The sequence below is a fragment of the Erinaceus europaeus genome, chromosome 10 (assembly GCF_950295315.1).
Source record: "Erinaceus europaeus chromosome 10, mEriEur2.1, whole genome shotgun sequence".
NCBI classification, from domain to species: Eukaryota; Metazoa; Chordata; class Mammalia; order Eulipotyphla; family Erinaceidae; genus Erinaceus; species Erinaceus europaeus.
Window position 1 is genome coordinate 27331479 of NC_080171.1, and position 18138 is coordinate 27349616.

Below are 18138 nucleotides of genomic sequence, written 5' to 3' on the forward strand. Positions count from 1 at the left end.
GCAAGTGTCCCCATAGGCCCTGTCCCTCCAGGCCTACCACCATCACCCTATATAACGCTTCTCAGTAGTGGGGATGCCGGGCAGGTGGGCCGACAGATGCACTCTGAACAGATGGGCTGAACAGGTGCACCTTGCTCTTTGGCTTCTGGGTGGGGGTGGAGCCATCTTGTCACCTGCAGGAAGTTGTCTCTGTTGTGTCACCTGCCCAGGAGCCACAGGCCTCCTTCCTGACCCAAGCTGCTCTCCTTCCCCCCCCCCACCCCCCAGCTAGTACCAAACAGGGGATTCCCCTTGCCAGGCCCCAGGGTGTAGGAATGTTCTGGACTCCACCTGCACACATGAGCACTCACATCTCATTTTTATTATGACAAAGGTCAGAGTGGGCTGGGTGGGGCCCCCTGAAACACTGCCCAGTGAGTGGCATGGCCCAGGCTCTAGGCCAGGACCCTCGTACCTTCCCTGTTATGGGCCACAGCCCTGAGCCTTCAGGCGTGCAGGGGCTGGCTGCACAGGGGTGGATCCCCTCACCCTTCAGCTCTGAGGGAACCCTCTGGGCTAGCGCCCTTGGTGCTCTCTCCTCTGCCTTGGAGGGGAGTCCCAGTGCAGGAGAGGATGACAGGAGCACCGCTCACAGGCCTGTCACGCATCCTTCTTGCAGGAGCCTGTGGGAAGTGGGGAACTGATGTCAGAAGTCAGAAGTCACCACTCCCCACCATCTTCCAGCCCTTCTGGGTCTGTCCCACTCCCCTTAATGCACCCCCCCCCTCCGTCTCTCTCCAGTTTGTGGCTGCTCCTCCTCACCCTCTGGGCACAGTACACTGCAAGGGGTGTCTAGGATTACTGGGTGGGCAGGGGGGGCCCCCGGGGCGGCACTCACACGACCCCAGCTGCTCCTCCAGGAAGGAGACCTGCTCACTCAGGGAGTCGATGCGGTCCAGTTGGCGCAGCGAGTGGGCCAGCAGGCTGCTGGGGTCTGGGAGCCCCTGCTCCAGGGCGAGCGAGGCCAGGCTGTGCAGCGGGGCCAACACCAACTGTAGCTTCTGTGGGGACACAGGTTGGGCTGGGGGGTGGCCTGCAGGTGTGCCAGCTCCATCTTGGGGCCCACCCAGGGAGCAGGAAGGGCAGAGGGGTAGGGGAGCAGTTCCAGGCCCAGTCTGTGAGTTGGGTCCAAGTGGGGACCTCCCCACCTCAGTCCCTGTCAGCTTTCTCTTCAGCCTACGTGGCAGGCCCACACTCCCCGCCGACTACCTGTGGAGGAAAGCACCCCAGTGGTCCCCAGCAGGCCTCACCTGCTCCAGCACCTCCACTCGGGACCGAAGCTTCTGTACTTCCTCTTCTGCCTTGCCACCTGCTCCTGGGGAGACCAGGCCTGAGTCAGCAGGGGTCCCAGCTCTCCATCCTCACCCCAGGTTTTTTTTTTTATATTTATTTCCCTTTTGTTGCCCTTATTGTTTTTATTGTTGTAGTAGTTATTGTTGTTGTCATTGATGTTGTTGTTAGATAGGACAGAGAGAAACGGAGAGAAGAGGGGAAGACAGAGAGAGGGAGAGAAAGACACTTATAGATCTGCTTCACCACCCGTGAAGTGACTCCCCTTGAGGTGGGGAGCCGGAGGCTCGAACCGGGATCCTTATGCTGGTCCTTGAGCTTTGTGCCACGTGCAGTTAATCTGCTGCGCTACCGCCTGACTCCCCTCATCCCAGGTTTAAGGGCTCAGCTAGGCAGATGAGGCTAAGCCTATTGGGTGCCCAGTGCCCCTTGACACGGCTCTGGGCAGGCGCTGAGGTCCCACGGAGCCTACAGTGGTGGGAGCCGAGGTCCAGGAGATGCTTTTGGCGCCAGGCTGCCGACAGCGCATTATTACTCACGGTACGAGTTTGAAGTGTCACAGCGCGTACCAAAAGTAATAATGTCCCGTCGCCAGCGGAGGTGCAGTATCCTGGGCACTGTGGGGGGTCTTCATCTTCCACTCTCAGTTGAGACGAGTCCCCCCAAACCCCAGCCTTCCTCTGTAGAACAGCTCCCTCCACCAAAGGCTGAGTGCCCACGTCACACCCAACCTCAAGCCCCAGGGGGGTGCCCCTCACACCCCCAGAAGTAGCAAGGGGGAACAAGTGGGGAGCTTACCTGTGGTGGGGTTCAGGGCTACCCTGGGGGCCCCCGTCTTGGGCGGGCCAAGGGCCCTGTCTGTAGATGGGGGGTGCCCCTCCCGACATTGGCACCTGTCCGCAGTGTTGTCGCAGAGTGGGGGATGATTGCCCCCTACAACACTGCACTCATCCACATCTACAGAAATGGGGTGTCAGCCAGAGTCCTGAAGAACCCCCATTAGTAGGCATCCAGGGGACTCCTCCCCCCTATTGAGGGGGGCTCCCTGTTCTCACCTGTCTGGCAGCTGGTGCCCCTCCACCCTGCAGGGCAGTGACAATGGCCTGGCAGGACACAGCTGCCCCCATTCTGGCACGGAGGCTGACATATTGCTGGGGGGAGGGGAGAAACTGTCACCAATTTAGGGAGGTCCCTCAGGCCCCGTAGGGTGGCAGGCAGAGAAAGTGGTGCTCAGCTCAGGTGCTGGGGAGGGAAACTGTCCTTGGAAGTGCAGTGCCCAGCCTCAGCCTGAACCATGACGGGGCAGTGGGACCCCAGCAGGCACAGTTCTTACCTGCTCCACAGGCCCCGGGGAGTCCGCTGGCTCTTTTCCATCCAGGGCAGCAGGCATAGCGAGGCCCAGGGCTGTGGCGGTAGGCAGTCCTATAGATGGTGCTGGGGAGTGGGGAAGAGGGGTTAGTTCAGGGGGTGCCTCCAGGCCAGACACACCAAGTGAGGTGTCCAGTCCTGTTTCCACACCCCCCACAAGCCCCAGAGTGGACAGTATTACCCAGGCATGCTCCCAAAGGCCTCTCCTCAGGGACCAAACCGCAGGCTCACTGCAGGCTCACTACATACAACAGCTTGCTGGGACCCTGTGTTTGGTGGGGGGCACAGATGCTGAATGTATAACCTGACCAGCCTCCCATCCTAGGGGTGGAGGTCATCCTGCATTGGGCCACCAGCAGAACTGGCAGGCTGGGGGGTCCCTCCTGGGCCTTGCCCTCTGGTAGTGACCCTGGAGGTTCTGAGTGTTTCTGGGAGGGGAAGGAGGTTGGCCTTTGTCTGCGCTGGACCCCAGTGGTACTGCCCCTCCCCCCACCTTCTGAGGGAAGCTTTCTAGGACCTTCCAGGACACCACTGAAAGCCACACTGCACAGCTGAGAACTTGGATATACACATTCCTCACGTGGGCACAGTCAGGCTAAAGGCGTGTTGGGGAGACACTTCTGCTGTGACCTGCCCCTGGGAAGAGTAGGGTCTAGGGCCCAGAGACTGAGGCCAGGATGAGGGGTAGGTCTGGTAGGGTACAGTGGGTATGGTGCTGGACTTTTGTGTGTGAGAGCCCTGAGTTTGATCACCATAGCATCAACGATGGCAGAGTGATGCTCTGGTTCTTTCTCCTTCCTTCTCTCTCTCTCTCTCTGTTATTAAGTAAATAAATAAATCTCCCGGCCCAGGAGGTGGCGCAGTGGAGAATGTGTTGGGCTGGGATATGCTGGTTCTCTTTTCTCTCATGAATAACTCTTCAAACAGAAAATGGAAAGCAGGGGAGGACTTGTAGCCAGGGCTGCAGAGGGTGGGGGTGAGACACCGAAAAAAAAACTCAAGGTAGGGGAGCAGAGGTGATGAGTGCCCTTGGGTGGGTGGGATTTGGGGGACAAGGATTGGTGTTTGAGGTTGCCATGGTGTCCTCCTGATACCAAGACCTGAGCCTTAAGTGCTCTGCCATCAGTTTGTCCTCAGGTGGACTACACCCCTAGGCCCAGGGTCCCAGTGTGCAGGTGAGGGAGTGGGCTCACCGGTAGGTGCTGCAGGCTCGGTGCCCATCGCAGGTGGTGAGGAAAGGCAGGTACACACGCTGTGCGAAGGACTCAGACCTGGGGCCCCTCGTCACCCCTATGGTACATACCCTGCGACTACAGGGGTGAGGGCGGTAGGTCAGCCAGGGGCTCCTGGAGCTGGCACCCTCCAAGCCCCTGGACCCAACGGAGCTGAGGACCTGGGGGAAAGGGTTCCCAATGTCTAGAGGGAAGGATCCTCAGTGGGAGCCATAGAAAAAGCCATGAAACACCCCCCCACCACCACCACCACAAGGGGGCTGCTCTGGGCAGGGGGAGGGCTCACCCAGGCCTGTAAGTATGCTTAGTGCCACCAGCTGCCAGCACCAGGAACCACACCAGAAGCAGCCCTGGGGATCCCCACATGGCCAGCGTCTCTGTGAGGGTTGGCCTTCTCCGAATGGTGGCCTGCAGCACAAAGCACAGCCCTTAAGTCCTGCAGGGCCCCCTCATGTCCATGACCCCTGTGGAGCTTGTTCTCTCCACCATGAGCCCCCTGGGTAGACCCTCTCTCCTTCCACCTCCCTCAGACTCTGCCCACTGTACCACACAGCCCTACACCTGGGGGTAGGCATTTGGTGGGTCCCACAAGGGGGAAGGCAGGGGCCAGCTCAAGCATGAGGACCATGTGGGACTGTGGGAGGCTTCACAGCTGTTCCTCGACAGTAACATGCCTTAGGGTCAGAGCAGGCTCAGGAAGATGCACATGGGGCAGACCTGGCAGGAAGCAGTTAGGGGGTGGACCACAGGATGGGCCCGGGACAGGCAGCACTGGGGACCAGGTAGTGGCCAGTGAGCTGGGGGGGCCTGGGTTGGTCAGGGGGCCTGGGGCAAGCTCACCTCCCTCTACAAATGCCCACCCACCGCACTCCGCGGCTCACTTTCAGGAAGGGAAAGTGTTTGAAAAGGTGTCACTGCATTTTTGAAAGTCATGCTTCTGTCCCTTGGGCCAGAGGACGCAGAGCCTGGGCTGGCAGACTGACTCCCCTCCATGGAGTGGCTCCCAGGGGTGCCGGGGTGGGGAGCTGTGTGGCCACCTGCAGTACCGTCCCCTCCACCCCCGCTGCCCCGTCTCCAGATGTGCGTTCGCACAGGGAGGGGCCTGCGCCACCACAGGGTGAAGGGCCGGTCCCCTGTCCACCGGGAGGGTGCTCTGCACCTTAGGACCCCCCGCGGGCACCAAGAGAAGGAAGGAGACAGCCTGACTCACTGGGCTGCGAGCCCACCGCCACCCCTTCCCCCTGCACTAGCGGCTTGGTGGGGGTGGGTGCTACCACCCTAGACGATTGCCTGACGACGGGCTTGGGCGGCGAGGTCCCAGCCTTGGAGCCCCGGGTGGCGGCTGGGAATGGGGTTCTAAGGGGACTGAGAGGCTGCTAAGGCACCCCCCGCGGCCTGGCCTGGCCCCTCGTCACCAGTAGGGGGCGCCCTTTCCCCAGGCTGTTGGGTCCATTCTCTGGATCCAGCCGCAGGATCTGGGTCTCACATTTGGGGTCCAGTCCCCGCTTCGGGCACCCCGGTCCGCTGACCTCTCCAGTCCCCAGCGCAGCTCTGCATCGTCCCAGTGGGCGTCCCCCCACCCCCAGCTCCGCGCTCAGCCGGGTCCCGGACGTCTCCCCCCACCCCCACCTCTCAGCGTCCTGGAGGTGAGTCCCCCACCCCGGGCAAGAGTGGCGATCGGACTCGGGTCGCCGCTGCGTCCCGCACCCTGCACCCCGCTCCCTCCGCACTCACCGCCCGATCCGGGGCGCGCACGCGCCGCCGCCACCACCGAGCCGAGGGGCCCCGAGTCCCGCCCCGCCAGCTCGGGCCCCGCCCCACCTGGCTGCCCGCCGGCCCCGCCCCCTCCGGGTGCGCTCCGAGACCCCTGTCAGCCCCCGGTGCCGGCCGTCCCCATCGCGCGGATGGGGAAACTGAGGCGCGGCGGCGGCCGGATCGCCCGGGCCAGTGGGTGAGTCAGCTGGAACCCGGGGCTCCTGACGCAAAGCCCGCTCGCTCTTGGCTGCGCCTCCACGGAGAGGCTGGGGCTACCGGCAGTTGCCGCAGGGAACCGGACTGAGACTGCCGCCAGGTGCCAGGGGCCCCTGTGGGAAGCCCACACTGGCCAGAGCTGGGGGTTCCTTGAACTAGTAGCTGCCCAGCCCCCTGCCCCTCTACACACTCCACACTGAACACCAACGCTGGGGGTAGCCATGGGATGGGTGGGAGTGGGGGTGCTGCGCACAAGGCGCCAGGGGTTGGTCTTCTCTGTCTCACAGCCACACGTGGGAAGTGCGGCATGCCCCTCCAAGTGCACACACACACACATACACACACACACACACACACACACACACACACACACACACACCCACCCTTCCTGGCTGGTAGCTTTCTGGATAGTAAGGATCAGCCCAGTGCTCTAGAGGCACCCCCTCCACTTCCCTGGTCCACAAGGGGCCGCTGGGCATGTGGCTGCTCCTGGCTGGGACCCAACTTCTGCATTTGCAGTGTAGGCTCAAGCAGCCTTATGTGGCAGGGGCCCAGGAGGGCACCACAACCAGAGGCCCAGCTGGGCTGTGAGTCTTTCCTGCTATGATCCTCAAGATGCTGGTGGATGGGCAGAATGGGGGACTCACCTGAAGAAGAGGGCTTTGTCATTCCCTGGACACCAGTGGGGTCTGCTCTTCGGAGGCCTGGGGGCCACCTGTGAGTCCCCTGAGCTGGCTGGAGGCTGCAGTCAGAGATATCAGTGGTTAGCATCTGGTTTCTTCCATAAACACACACACACACACACACACACACACACACACACACACAGGCTGGGAAGGGGGCCAGGGCCAATCTTAATGTCTCTAGGGGACCCAAGCTCAGCACAGCCTACAGAGCCCACCCCTGTGATACCAAGCTGGTAGGATCTCACATCTGCCCACATTCACACCCTCAGGTTGGGGCAGGCCTGAGGGCCCACTCTGCACTGGGAGCCACCCCCCCCCAACCCAGGGCTCCCTGGGGTGCAAGTGCTCTTTAGTCTTGCAAACCCTAGTAGGGCGGAGGAGGGAAATGGAGACCCTTCTGGAAGACCCTCTCTTAGAGCCAACAGTTGGGGAAGGAGAATGTTTTGATGCCCAGGAGCTGAGGGGAGAGAGGGGGACCTAGGTGGCCCCATAGGAGTCCTCAGAATGAGGTCTCCCCTTTCTGCTGTTGGGTGGCCACTATTCTGACATGGGACCCTGAGAGCTCTGGCTAGGTTTGAGGACTTGGGGTGAGGGTATGTATGTGTGTGGGTGGGGGGGGTGCTGTTCTGAGATGCCTGGAATTGTGAAAAGGGGTACCTGCCCTTGGGGGCCCCTGGGTCTCCTACTGTCCAGAGGGTAAGCCTTGGCCCCAGGCAGTAAAGGGTTAAAAGCTGAGAGCCTAAGGAGTTGATTAATGGGGAGCTTCTGGAGGCTGTCCCCTCTGTCTCCTGCTCCCACTCTGTCCCTAGGCTGTGGTTACTTGATCCTTGGACCCTCTGGGCAGCCTCTGGGCTGGAGCAGAGAGGGCAGGAGTGACTGGTGCCCCCTCCCCCGCCCACTCCCCATGCTGCTGACCCTCTGCTGAGACCTCAGTTTACCTTCTTATCTGGAAAATGGGTTCTCTGCAGGCTGCTGGTGTGGACCAGGGGCCAGAGGACAGTGCAGGACCTACTTCAGCCACTTTGGGGGGACAGAGCCCCTATACACCAAGGGAGACCCACAGAATGCCCTGACTGCCCTCCACCACTCCGTCCCTCAGCTGAGCTATGTCCCAGCCAGCCCCACAGGAAGTGGGGGCTCCTGGTCCCAAATTCAGCAGGACCCCCCCCCCCCCACATACATGCTGCTTCATCCCAGTTGCAGAGTTGACTTGGGGCTCCCTCCACAGAGATGGCCCCACTAATCCTCCTTGGGAACCCGAGTCTCAGAGAGGAGGGGTGACTCCAGGGTAGGGGTACCAGCAGTATCTAGTTTCTTCCTGCCCCATGCCCACTGCTGGGCACCTGGGAGTCAGACAGAAGGAGTCCGTGTTGTGAGGGTGGTCCCAAAGGGGGGTTTGAGATGGCAGTGAGGAAGCCCAGGGCTGGCCTGGGCTCTCAGCTGACAGGTGTCCTGCTGGCCCTCCCTGCCCACTCCCTGCCCTACATGTCACCCTGCCATACCTGCCTCCAGGGTCCAGGTTTGGCCATGACTGCCACCTCTGCCTCCTTGGACCAGGACCAGGGCCTGGCCAAGCCCCTGGCCAGCTGCCCCAAGGTGCTTCCCGCAGCAGCCTGCCCATCCTATCTGTGGAGCCTCTGCATGAGCCTTGTGGACTGGCTGGCTGGAGTGGGAAGGCTCTTCCCAGGCTGAGGAAGGGCGGCTTTTTATGCTCAGGGCCGCATAAATCGGGATTGGGATGGGCCTTTCCCGGCCGGACTTCCTGTGAGTGTTCTCCCCTGATAACGGGATCTGCCAGTGAACAAACAGGAGGCCAAGGGGCGGTGGAGGGCACTGGGGGAGGGGCCCAGGCAGGGGTAAGGAGAGGTCCCTTGGGAGTCCAGAGTCTCCCTCTGAAGTGGTCAGAGCCTGGGCTCAGCCCCAGTGCAGATGGGCTGATGGGTGTATGGTGGTGGTGGGGCAAGGGAGTAGGGAGGGGTTGGGCCTTCCAGTGACCCGGGGTCACAGACAGGGCTCCCCAAGACTCATATATGAGTATGCCATGGCCCAGGTTGGGGGCAATCAGAAATGACCCAAGGAGGTTGGGGGCAACCTGCTCTTTGGGTCCCCAGCTTCCCAAGTGGTCATGGTGTGGGTGAGGGGCAGGGAGGGAGGGAGGGGCAGAGGCCTATGTGGACACAGTGAGCACCCCAAGGTATCACCCCTGTATGGGTGCCCAGTGGGCACATGGCTGTGAGTGCACTGCCCTGTGAACTGTCACACAGAGGGCACCCCAGTCAGGAGTTGGGTTTCATGATCTCCCCACCAGGAGTCCCACCTCTGAGCTCCCCAGTGCATCTGCCTGCTTTGAGGTTGAAACCCTATTCCTGGAAGTATGCACACAGGGCACACCCCACCAGCCTCACCCCGTGGGGACACACTGGGTGACAATACCTGGATTGGAGGCGGGGAGTGGGGGCAAAGCCTGCTGACCTATCCCCCCAGCCCTGTTACTCCCTTGGCCTTACTTAGCAGGCTCACAGGTGTGGTTGCGAGGAGGGTGTGGGAGCCCCAGTGTGACCCCCTCTCTTAGACAGGGGTCCTCATTTAAGCAGCCTGGGAGCCCAAAGGCCAAGTTGGCAGGATCTGGGCACCCAGACCACACAGTCAGCAGAGGTTACTTTCTCTTGAGAGCCCTATTGTTCTCATGTGCCCACAAGCATGGAGTGCTCCTGCTGGTCCTCCCTCTGGCCCCACCCAACTGGCAGTCCCACTGGGAGGAGGGAGGGAGGCAGGAACAGCCTGAAAGAAAAAAAACCCCTTGGAGTCTGAGCTGCAGCCCAGCAGGGCCTAGCTCCGCTTTGCTCCCCTCCTTCTCTCACAGCAGACACAGGACTCAGGGTACCGGCTAGTTCTTGCCCTGAGAGGTGCCACTTCTCTGGGCCTTGATTTATTCACCTGTCCATAGGGCCTGAGGTGCCTGCTGCTAGGTTGGGGAGGCACCTGGCACTCTGACATCATTGGCTTGAGCAGAAAAGGGGTGCTGGGGACTTCTTCCTGAAGGTGTCCTTCCCCCAGGATGGAGCAGGTAGGCTGAGCTGCCACCCCTCATAGCTCCCACATAGTGGTTACTCTTGGTGTCCACTTGCCTCCCCAGGGTTCCTTTGCTCTCCGCACCCCCAAAGGACTGGGTGACCTGCTCAGTGTGCTCCCCTCAGTGTGGAGCCAAGGTAGACTTGTCCCCCATTTTAGAAACTGCCTGCTGCTCACGTCACAAGACCCCAGACTCAGGGGTCTGCTCTGTGCTAGCAAAGACAGCTCTCTCTCCCCTTTTGTGCGCAGATGGGGAAATTGAGGCCCAACAAGGGAAGAGCCTAGTCCAGTGAGCAGGAAGGCAAAGCTTAACAGCAGAAGGAGCAGCCCTTGCTCTTGCTTTTTATTTCCTGGTGGACCTTCTCCCTCCACATGCCCAAGGGACAGCCCTTTCCCACCAAGGCACCAGCTGAGGTCAGCAGTAGGTGATTAACCATGCCCTCCCCCGACCCCGCCACACCCCTGTGTATGCCAGGAAAATTTTTGGAAAGATATCTTGCATGGGTGAGTTGTAAGCACAGAGGAAGGAGAGAAAGCAGAGGCCTGGGAGCCCCCATGTAGGTTCTCCAACACCAGTTCCTGTGTGCCAGTTCTTAGTTCTGCAGGACCCCTCACTTTCCTGTGATGCCCTCTGACAGCTCTGCTTGCCCCCCCCCCCAAGTTCTTCCTGGGCTCAGACCAGCACCCAATCAAGGAAGGGTACCTCAGCCCCATAATACTCACTTCCTTAAACCCCCATAAGTAGCTCCACCCTCAGGTCCAGGGGTGCCTCAGGGCAGTTGTGGGAGGTGGGCTGGGCTCCTACCTAAACTAGAGGGAAGACAGAACCAGGTGCTTCCCAACTCCTCTCAGACTCCAGGAGCATCCTGGAGAGCAATGGAGGCACATTCTATCCCCTGGCCCCCCAGGATAGGCTAGGACCACCCCTAGGAAACCTCTCCCCCATCTCTGCTCTCCCACTTGCAAAGTTTGGAAGCTGTCGGTGGTGCTATCACCTGGCCTGCATATGCACCCTGCCTCCTGTTACTGGATACTGTGCCCACCCTGCCTCAGTTTCTCCTTTGTGCTGTGGTTGGTGGCAGGGTTGTGTGATGGCTCCCGGCCTTCAGTGCATGGGAAGGGAGTCACAGCCTTACCTTCCCAGATCGTGCCGGTCAGGCGCTGGGCACAGGGGTCAGCCAGGGTCTCCGCTGTCCAGCTGGGTTCTCCTGGGCCCTCACCACCCAGCATCTGGTCTCTACAGCCCCAGGAGTGGGTGGACAGAGTCCCCAGCAAATGTCAGTGCGGGCATCTCAGGGCAGGCGGCTGGGGGTACGGGCTCCAACAGGAGCTGGGCTGCAGGAAGGAAGGAGCAGAAAACCTGCAGGGGAGAGATGGGGCTTCCTGTTTATCCCCCTGCAGTCACCCGTCACCTTGGGGACAGGATGGCTCTGTCAGCCACGCTGAGCCCAGCTTCACGCCAGCCAGATGCGGCTGAACTTACATCAGGCGATGTGGTGCCCTAGGGACAGGGTACTGGGGGCTGAGCTTGGCATCCCTGGACCAGGTGAGCCATCTACCTCTGAGCAAGATCAAGTCCTAAAGGGAAGAAGTCAAGCCCAAGCAGGCAGGATGCTATCTGCCCCAGACCTGGGCCCTTCACTGACTCCCAACTCCAGTGCTCGTGAAAACCCCCAAATTGAGAAGATTGCATTTAAGATAGAGAAACTGAGGCTCTCGGCAGGCAGCTGCTTTTCCAGGGACAACAATGAGAAGTACGAGTCCTGGACAAGGAGACCCGGGGGGTGACCGAATAGAGGGGTACTCTGGTGGGTCACCGACCCCTTCTCAATGCACTCTGACATCACTTCTTGGGGACTGCCCCATGGCTGTGACCGCCTCTCTCCTCAGGCTGGACTCTGCCTTCAGAACCTGTCCCTGTTCTGGTGCAGGCCACTGTACTTCCTGCCTAGATGCCACAGTCTGCTGGGCATCCCTGCCACCACCCCCAGTTCTCAGGGAGCTTGACTCAGGGTGACATCAGGTAGCCTCTTCCAAAGGTAGTCCACAGCACTGGGGACAGAGCCACCCCTTGCATGAGGGGTGTGACTCACCGGAGACCCACTTACTCACTGCTGCCCACCCTACCTAAGGCCTAATAGGTGACGTGGGGTCTTGGGTGCTCCACCACAAAGGATACTCTCCCTCCAGAAGTTGTTGGCAGGTGTGTGCTACAGTGAGGCTGTGGTGAGGCACATGGCTGTGAGCCCCCCAGTTCGTCTGCCTGCTTGGAGGTCGAAACCCATAGCATCCCCAGGCTATGGAGGGAAGTCCCCTCTTCCACCCCTCCCCCACCCCAGGGGCCATTTGGACAGAAGCCCCACTCAATTTGGATGCAACTTGCCAGTCCTGATGGATGGGGCTGCCGTTAATGTGGAGGGGAAAAAACACTTAATCTCCCGGGGAAGGAAAGGGAAGTTGAGGGGTGGGGGCAATGGGCAGATTAATGGAGGTTGGACAGGCTGCGCTTCAGTGCAGCCCCCACCCCTCCTGCCCTGCCTGCATAGGAGAGAGGGAGTGGGGTGCTCTGAAGCCTTTGGGAGAAGAAAATAATAGGATACTTAGCTAAGGCCTGCTGGGTGCTGCACGCACAGTGCTCCTGGGAACTGTCAGCCTGCCACCTCTCTGGGTCAGGAGATTATCACTGTGGAGACTGGCCTTGAACCTAGGAACTCCTGCCCACCATTCCTGCTCCTCACTGCCTAGTCACCTGGGGTAGCATATAGAAGGGTCATAGGAGTCCCCTCTTGAGGAGACTGTGTCACCATGGGGACCTCCATTTAGCCTGTGACCTGATTCTAGTCTCTAATGTAGTTTTTTTTAATTTTTTATTTGTTATTAATAGCTAGTTACAAGATTGTAAGATTACAATTTATAGTTCCACACAATACCCACTACCAAAGTTTTTTTGTTTGTTTTTTTAATTCCTTTATTGGGGAATTAATGTTTTATATTCTACAGTAAATACAATAGTTTGTATAGGCATAACATTTCCCAGTTTTTCATATAACAATACAACCCCCACTAGGTCCTCTGTCATCCTTCTTGGACCTGTACTCTCCCCAACCCACCCACCCCAGAGTCTTTTACTTTGGTGACTACCAAAGCTTTGTATCCCCACTCTCTCTCCACTGAAGTTTTTCTGCCTCAGTTTCTCCATGTGTCATCAGAGTATGAAGAACTGGAGAGCCCTGTGGATGCTTGGGGAGGGAGGTGTCTGTAAACTCTCACGGTGGTGGCTGGTCTGTGCCTGGACCTTTCTGGAAGAGAGGAGGGTTGACAGGGGCAAAATATTCAAAGGGGCTTGTGACTCAGTTTGGAGCCCCTCACAGGGGGTCGAGAGGGTCCTCAGTCTTTGTTCCCCTACCTCCGCTCTGTAGTCTCAGGTCTGTATCAGTCATTTTCAACATTCCTTTAAAAACGTGAAAAGAGAAAGGAAAGTAAATGGCTAGCATCTGCTGCCCAGCCAGAAATCTCTGTTTCCTTTGGTCCAGGAAACAGGAAGTGAGTGTGCAGAGAGATTGGGAAGTGGGCTGCTGGAACAATAGAAACCCCCTCCAGAAAGGAAGAGGAACTGCGTCAAGGACCCGGGGTCTGGAGCCTGACCTCTCCCCTGCTCTGCTGGCCGTGGGGGCAGGCTCGCACTTAGTTCTCTTCCTGATGAAAAGCTCAGCGCCCATTGTCTGGGGCTGGGGTGCCAGGCCCACCCTGGTCCCTGGGTGTCAGGCCCCCTGGGGCCTTAGGGACAGTTCCATGTTGAATTTGTGGGTAAACTGAGGCCTGGAAAGACCTCAGGCTTGAGGCACCGCTCCCTCTGACTTGGACCCTTTTCCAGAGCCATTATGCCCCACACAGATCCAGAAAAGCACTCCCTAACTTTCTTCCCACCACCACTAGTTCTGGGATGGAAACCACGGAGCGTCACCTCCTGTCCACTCCTGTCACTCACGCCATGCTTCCCAGGGTCACTTGTGCTGGGACTGTGCTGGGGCTTCAGGCCTGCTGGCTCCAGGCTGGCATTGTGTCATGTGGCCCTCAGTGGCTGGAGGATACCTGGCCACCTGCACCTGTGGCGGGTGGGAGGGGAGGCGGCTACATGAGCTCCTGTGTAAATATGTGTGCTGGGAAATCAGGTGCCCAGGTCCGCTGGAAGCTCTGTGCTTAGTCCTTGGAGAGTGGCCATCCCATTTTTACCTCTCCAGCTGGGGGTCTCCAACAGCTCCTGGTCCCTGAGGAGTCAGAAGTGAAGGAACTTTGCTCTCTTTCTCTAGTCTCAACCCAAACAAGGCACCATGCTTCTCCATCTCTAATACTGTCTGATAGGGGATACCCCCCACACCTCCAGGAAAGCTGGGGGCTGCTGCCCCTCCTGTTGGGATCCAGTCTGAGTTGGAAAGGCTTGCACGGAGCCAGGGAGTGTGACCTCTGGGTTGGCTCGGGGCTAAGCCAAGTTTCCAGGAGCTTCTCATGGGTCATGGGACTCCCCAGCTCACAAACCGGAGGGCAGTGCACTAGGCTGGGGGTGTGGATGGGGGTGTGGGGCTGTGGGGTTGACAGTGGTGGAGGCTGGGTCAGGGCAGAGGGGAAGTGGGGGGGTCAGAAGTTCCCAGATTAGAGCTCCTCCTCTCATTGTCCCTAGGAGTCGGGCTGAGAGGGCCCAGAGCCATCATGGGCACATCACCATCTTCCCTGGGCTCCAGTGGCTTCTGTCCACACTGACAATCACTTTGCTAACCACTCCTCCATTTGCTAAGTCTGAGAGGTCCACTTCTATCCCCCAGTGCATCAGGAGGGAACTGAGGTCCAGAAAGGCCGTGGGACCCTGCAGCCTGCCCTCCCCCCCACCCCCAGGACATAAACCACGGTTCCAGCCTAGTAGTTAGGTATGAATGAGGGTCCTGGGTAACTTTTGCTTGTTTGTTTATTTATTTATTTATTTATTTATTTTTTCATTAATTATTTCCCCTTTTGTTGCCCTTGTTTTATTGTTGTTGTAGTTATTGTTGTTGTTGATGTTGTTATTGTTGGATAGGACAGTGAGAAATCAAGAGGGGGGGAAGACAAAGCAGGGGAGAGAAAGACAGATACCTGCAGACCTGCTTCACTGCTTGTGAAGCGACTCCCCTGCAGGTGGGGAGCTGGGAGCTCAAACCGGGATCCTTAAGCTGGTCCTCGTGCTTTGCGCCACGTGCGCTTAACATGCTGCGCTACCGCCCAACTCCTGTTTATTTTATTTTTTAAGATAGAGACAGACAGACAGACAGACAGACAGACACACAGACACACACACACACACACACACACACACACACACACAGCGCTGACACTTCCTTCAATGTGATGAGGCTAGGCTTGAACCTGGATCAACACACGGCAAAGCAGCACATTATCCAAGTGAGCTATTCTACTGGTACAAGTGAGTACTCAATACCTAGGCCCCCAAGCCCATTACTTGGGGCGCCCTCATCACCCCCATTTACCCTGGATGTAACCACAGGGAGCTGTATTACCCACCCCCCAGAGTTTCCATTACAGCCCCTGAGCAGGGACCCCAAGCCAGGGAATTGGTGCTGCTGTCACTGGTCACCATCCCAGCTAGGTGATATCAGCTGGATTCTAAGCCAGGATGTCCCCAGCCCCCCAGTACCATCAGGCCCCGCCTGGGGACAGCAGCTTCCTGTGCTGGCCTGCTGTGGACAATGGTCGGAAGCCCCTTTCGGGGGAGCAGCAGATTGGCCATGTGTAGTCCTGAGAGAGGCTGGGGGTAGCCGCCAGAGGCCTGCCTGCCTGTGAGCTCCAAAGAGGCCATGGGCACCTCCTCGCCTGGCAGAAGGTTCTGGAAGCAGCCTCAGATGGCACTGCTACCCAGGGCCCTCCCCTGCTCTGCATTCATCTCCATCTTCTCCTCCTGGAGTGCCCCCTCCCCTTGCTGGGGTAATGGGGCAAAGCCATAATCTCAGGAATGTTCTCTGTGATGATGATGGTTTATTGGGTGTGACTTAGGAGGGCAGAGGAGTCTCCACCCTCAGCCCCCTTAACTCCCCCCCCCTCCAGAGGAGGTCACTTTAAAGGGACAGTGTCCAGACAGAAGAGGGGGCACACATACACATCCCCCCACCAGTCCTTTGAGATCAGGGGCTGCTAGGCCCAGCCCTGGGAGGGAGGAGAGACAATGCAGACAACCTCCAACAAGAGCCCAGGGGGCTGTCTGGCCCACAGCCTCCAGGGTAGGATCTCCCCACCTCTGCACCCTCTTCTCCCCGCGAGCTCACTCTTTTGCTTTTATTTCACCCTGTGAAGGACTATACAATCACGTGCCCATTTTAAGAGAACAGCTTGGTTGGATACACTGAGGTGTATAAAAAGCCACATCTGGCAATACTGGGGCTGGGTGCCCCCTCCATTTCTGCCTCTCATAGTCAGTGATCACTATGTCGACAGCACCTACCAAGGAGTCTGGACAGGATCTGCTGTGAGGTGAGCTCCTGTGGAGAGTCCTTCCCTTGATCCCCACAGAGAAAGTGGGAACAGACACAGTGTCAGTACATCCAAACTGGCAGTAAGGCACACATTTTGTTCTTTTAAAATTCTTTTGGCCTGAGTGCTGCTCATCTGTGGTTTATGGTGGTGCTGAGGATTGAACTTGGGACTTCAGGCATGAAAGTTAATTGGGGAAACTGCTAGGCTATTTCTCTTGCCCCCCCTCCTGCCTCCCACCTGAATCAAGCGGTCCAGTTTTGCTGTTCTTAGAGGTGGGGGGAGGGGTCGGACCATGGTGCACTGAGTTGAGTGCACACAGTACTGCCGGGTTAGCTTGAGGGTGCTTCTTCCAGAGAAAGTGCTCTCTGGGTTGGAGAGAACTCAGCTGGAGCCAACCTAGGCTGTTGCATGGGAGAGGGATCAGGAACTCGTGCCGAGCTAGTGTCGCAGGAGTTAGACTCTGAACTCTCGGAGCTGGAAGGCAATCCCAAGTGTGTTAAAACAGAAGAGCAGCTGTATATATACTCGCCAAGTAGGGTGGAAACAGGATGTGACGTAGAGAGGGTGGAGTGAAAAGACCATGGTGGAAATCATGGTGACTATGAGAGGGAGTGGAGCAAAAAGACATCGTGAACCAGTGGGGATTAAACCAATGCCCTGCAGGCAGGGTGGTTCCTACATAACTGGTTATGTAAATAGACTGCAGGGATAAGCAGGGGGAAGCTGGCATACTGCCCAACATCTCCCCCTTTCTTTTTAACTAATGGCCATAGTATCAGAAGTGCGGGGCACTATGTGAGGCAGGGAGACTGATAGGAGGAGGCACACCTTTGGGGTTCTCTGACCCTTCTTGCTCAACCTCTCAGTAGAGAGAGAGACTAACAGGATTGACACACCCTTCAGGCTCAAACCCTTCCAAGCTCAACCACATCCTCACAATTTCCCAACATCTCCCTCTTACTTAATGGCCATATACAAATGGGTCAATGTCTGTAATAGGCTCCATCTCTGTCAGGAGAATAGCAGTGTAGGGGTGAACAGAAACCTGTTGGCAAGAAACCTGAATGATAGCATGTAAGCGTTTTCAAAAAGAACTAGCACAAGACAGAGAGGGATAAGTAAGAGTAGCAAGGGACAGAGTGAGACTGAAGAGAGATCTGGTAGACGGAGAGGAGGGCTGCCTGATGGGTTGAGGAGTGGGGGCCTGATAAGCCCGAGGGGCGAGAGGGGTGATCTGGCGTTGCAAAGTCCCAAGACAGCTGGTGGAAAGGTCCATGGACTGCTACAGTCAGTCCTCGAGAAGTCCAGCAGTGTAAAAGGAGTGTCCAAAGGTGTACCAGCAAGTCCGATAGAAGGGTCAGTCCAATGTCAATAACCAGGGAAGAAATGGTGCACGTCTATCTCGATGGAGGAGGACAGCCACTGGAACTTTTCTTCTCTGTAGAGAGTGAGCTGGAACCACCAAAACGTGACAGGCAAAGCAGAAGCAGGAAGAGCAAACAGCGATGGGTGAGAGAAAGGTGGTAGGAAAGTCTTGTCCTTTGGAGTCCGTGAATCAGGTTCTCCAGATCATATCAGGTCACATCATGGGTTTCGGGGGGGGTATCTGTAGTTGTGGGCAATATCAGAATACAGGGGTCCAAGGTGGATTTCTGGGATTCCATATGAGCAGATGCTTCGTCATGTGAAGGCTCGACATAGCTGTAGTCAATTACTTATGAAGAAAAAACTTGTAACACATTAGAACTTTACTATAATTGATAACTCGATGATTATAACTGGTTTAGGTATCTTATAATTTTAAAGGTCATCTTATGTGACCTCATGCAGCAGTTTCTGTACAGCAGAATTTTCAGACCAAATTTAGGTAAAACATATATTGATTTTTAACTATTTTTTTACATTGGACTTTTAAACAAACTCACATATTAGTGACAATGTGGTTTTTTTTTGAACATTTA

The 18138-nt window shown here is 57.5% G+C and overlaps 1 protein-coding gene across 5 annotated transcripts; it reads right to left on the reverse strand.

The window, feature by feature from the left end:
- Nucleotides 1–341: 341 nt before the first annotated feature.
- EGFL7 (EGF like domain multiple 7) lies at nt 342–8274 on the reverse strand. 5 transcript variants are annotated; one of them, XM_060199370.1, is made up of 9 exons: nt 6553–6648; nt 4216–4339; nt 3891–4007; nt 2663–2763; nt 2385–2480; nt 2128–2286; nt 1290–1354; nt 878–1040; nt 342–662 (listed from the first exon to the last, which is right to left on the reverse strand). In XM_060199370.1, exons 2-9 carry the CDS (start codon nt 4293–4295, stop codon nt 640–642), a joined length of 804 nt encoding a protein of 267 aa, XP_060055353.1. In that variant the 5' UTR covers nt 4296–4339; nt 6553–6648; the 3' UTR covers nt 342–639. The 5 variants fall into 5 exon arrangements, with proteins under 5 accessions (XP_060055353.1, XP_060055354.1, XP_016042904.1 ...); XM_060199371.1 differs by having other exon boundaries at nt 4216–4337; nt 6548–6642; XM_016187418.2 differs by lacking the exon at nt 6553–6648 and adding an exon at nt 5664–6283 and having other exon boundaries at nt 4216–4337.
- Between the last annotated feature and the right edge of the window lie 9864 nt (nt 8275–18138).

What these genes read in the sequence shown, in the direction of transcription:
- EGFL7 (XM_060199370.1), bottom strand. Translation starts at nt 4,295, where the DNA reads ATGTGGGGATCCCCAGGGCTGCTTCTGGTGTGGTTCCTGGTGCTGGCA. An exon ending in AAGCATACTTACAGGCCTGG is followed by an intron (nt 4,008 to 4,215) that starts GTGAGCCCTCCC and finishes TCACCCCTGTAG; the next exon opens with TCGCAGGGTATGTACCATAG. An exon ending in GAGTGGAGGTGCTGGAGCAG is followed by an intron (nt 1,041 to 1,289) that starts GTGAGGCCTGCT and finishes GTGTCCCCACAG; the next exon opens with AAGCTACAGTTGGTGTTGGC.